The sequence below is a fragment of the Morone saxatilis genome, unplaced genomic scaffold (genome assembly GCF_004916995.1).
Source record: "Morone saxatilis isolate NCDOM2014 unplaced genomic scaffold, NCSU_SB_2.0 Contig11, whole genome shotgun sequence".
Lineage (NCBI taxonomy): Eukaryota > Metazoa > Chordata > Actinopteri > Moronidae > Morone > Morone saxatilis.
The window spans coordinates 30,813,773-30,816,888 of NW_023339663.1; the positions used below are offsets into that span (position 1 = coordinate 30,813,773).

At 35.7% G+C, this 3,116-nt stretch overlaps 1 protein-coding gene across 2 annotated transcripts in view; it reads left to right on the forward strand.

The window, feature by feature from the left end:
• Positions 1-1,682: 1,682 nt before the first annotated feature.
• LOC118321116 (high choriolytic enzyme 2-like) overlaps positions 1,683-3,116 on the forward strand; it is a 5,900-nt gene continuing 4,466 nt past the window's right edge. The window contains exons 1-3 of one of the 2 annotated variants that reach the window (XM_035652311.1): positions 1,683-1,752; positions 2,154-2,157; positions 2,522-2,599. In XM_035652311.1, the coding sequence (XP_035508204.1) occupies positions 1,693-1,752; positions 2,154-2,157; positions 2,522-2,599 (142 nt within the window). In that variant the 5' untranslated portion in view covers positions 1,683-1,692. Of the gene's footprint in view, positions 1,753-2,147; positions 2,158-2,521; positions 2,600-3,116 lie in introns of both variants that reach the window. The other variant, XM_035652310.1, reaches the window with a different exon arrangement.

The following is a 3,116-nucleotide window of genomic DNA, read 5'->3' on the forward strand; positions in this document are numbered from 1 at the left end:
TTTTTTGTCATCCACTGTACAGCACTTTGGTCAGTTTTTACTGTGTTTAAATGTGCTTTATAAATTAAATTTACTTACTTACTTACTTACCTATACTATATGTGTGGGAAGTGTACATGTGTAAGTTATCCACTGACTCATTTGAGAGTTACCATGCCTTGTCAGAGTCTTCCAGTATCGTTGGAAAGGTGCACTGTTTCCCATATATATATATATATATATTATTGTTATATGTTATATATTATGTAGTATAGTGTAATAGTATAATAAAAATAGTTTTAACGTGTGAAGTGCTATACAAAGTCTGGTTGATTGATTGATTGATATATACATATGTCTCAATATCCTTTACATGGAAAGCAGCAGTATGTTCAAGGCCGCCAGGCCATTATTAAATCACAACCCAAGTTCATATACAGCTATTCTGTGATAGCAGTTCTGTTTTGGATAAATGAAATGTACATTTATTATGAACTGTAATTTTTAAATTATATCTAATGACTCAGCTAAATTGAGCTGTATGATACTGTTCCTTTCCACAATGTTCCTGCAACTGCAGCTGTTTTTCTGGCTGTACTGCCAGTGGCAGGCTTTTTGTGGGGCAGGGGCAAAAAATAAAACAGGCACCAGCATGCAGAGAATCATGATGCATTTCTGGTGAAACAGCGTCAGAGTTATGACATTTTACCACATTTTGTCCACTGGAAGGGCACCCTAGAGTCCTGGTTCCAAACCTGCGGGCCCAACCCTCACTAGGGCTCGCCAAAGCTTCACAGGGGGTTGGGAGGCCTTTCTGATTTTAAGGGATGTAAGAAATGTTTTTGAAAAGACTATACAGTCAGCCTTTATCTCAATATTTCATTCATTTATGTGAAGAAAACTAAATTAAATTGTTATTTTTCAAATTAAAGTTATTATTTATAAAATAAATAAAAATCTTAAAACAAATCTGACTGGATAAGGGCACAGTGAAGACCTGAACACAAGCTATATTCACATAACCTTCACTCTCGCTCATCCTGCATTAGAAAAGAACACAGTTAAAATGACCAAAGAGCTAATATAACAATAAAGTTAAAAAAACAAAACAAAACAAAAGAGTTTTTTTTTGTGAGTGCAGTTTTAGCAGCAGCAGCAGCAGTAATTAACTTTTCTAAAAATACACATGTGTAATGTAGGCTCTATTTTATTTTATGAGATTTATTTTTACAGCCCATAGAACGGTAGTACTGTATTCTGAATTACACACACCCACCAACACACTTGCACACGCCTATGACAGATGCAGTGTTTCACACATGTTGCAACCACTCAGAAGTTTCCATTTACACTGATAAAGGTGTGCTGTTGTGTTTGCACATTTTGATACATCATGTGTTTATTGGAGAATCTGGACAGTATAAAAACTCTAACTGAGTAACAGCCAGACACTTCTTACACTCAGGTAAGAACCCTGTGGTCTTTTACCACTACGCTTTAGCATGCATAGTGATAATACTGACATTTAAAACTTCAGTCTGACATGGTACATATAACCTGGATGGATTATTTGTTTGTGATGAAATACTTTTTTATTCATACTTTGTTTTTTTAATTTTTCTCAATTTCTCAGTGTTATTATACTGTCACATCCTCTTCATCCTCATCGTCTTCATTCTCTTTCTCTCTGGTTAATGCAGATCTGGTGCAGCCATGTTGGTTTACTTTTGGTCTCTTGTGATCCTGCTGCTTGGGTCCTCTTCCTGGGCTGAGGTACAAAACTCCCAAAACCACCTCATCTCATCCACAACATGAATGCCTTCATGTAGGGTAACATTGGCCGATCGGAAACTGAATATCATAAAAGTTATTATAGAAAAAGAGACGCCTCTGGAGTGGCTGCAGGCATTTGATTGGTCACAACACCACATAAAAAGTGACATCATGAAATCTATCTTATATTTTATATCAATGAGTTGAGTTAGAATAATATATGAAATTATAATTTTACATGTCTTTATCCACATCATTATTTATTTCTTATTTGGACATTCCAAGCATTCATAGCAAGAAACAACTTTGTTTCATTAAACTAAATTTCAGGTTTCTGGAGGTTTCAGTAAGCTAATTTGTATTCTTTGCTTCCTTTTTCATATCACTGTGGGCAGAAACAGGAAGGTAAGAACACCTCTTTATCCAGATTTAAATCAAAACTGAGGAGTAAATTAGCAAAATTATTTTGATTTAGAATTTCCTTTTTGTGGGGTGTCCTAGTAGCTCACCTGGTAGAGCTCGCCAGTCCACGGATTAGACTCTGTCTTTTGGGTCTTTGCTGTCCGTGTTACCCTCTATCTCCCCTTTCCTTTTTCTACAGCTGTCACTATTTATTAAAGGCAATAAAAACCAAACAAAAATTAGATACAGAAAGAATTTCCTTTTTGTGCTATTGCATATTTAATGACCTGTTCAAAATGATGATGATGTGCAGTTCATACAGTATATATGGCATATATATACAATATATATACAATGTGTTGTACAGAGATTGCTACCGTTGAGGAGGACACATCCAGGGAGCTTTCTGTCAGTGAACTGCTGGAGAGAGCCAACAGAGACCGCAGTGAGTAGAGCTATTTTTAACCAGGCCTTCACCATGTTGCAGTGACCGTATTGTGGGACGAATTAATTAAAATATGCTGTCACTGAGTGCAGCATGGGTTACAATACCAATACTAACCTTATACACCCATAGCTACACCTATAGCTGAATATTCCACATACAGCAGTAATGGCAGTGCAGGTGGATCTAGAGCGGTGGCATGAATGGCTGGCCACCTAGCTGCCACACCAGTTTGCTGTCAAATTTGACACATTGATTTAGATTTAATTTGAAAAATAATGTGGTAAAAAGACAGAAATTGAAGTAATGATTTGTTATGGCCACATTTTACATTGGCTTAAGTTTAATAAAAAATAAACATGTATTTGAAGAAATGAAGATTTGGAAATAAAACAATTTATTAATTTGTACCTTTAAATATTTCTAGTCGGACAAGGTACGTTTTATCAGTCTGTTTTCTGGGAATAATTGACACAAGCAGAAACCAGAAAAATCCGTGTATCATTCGTTCTTTTCA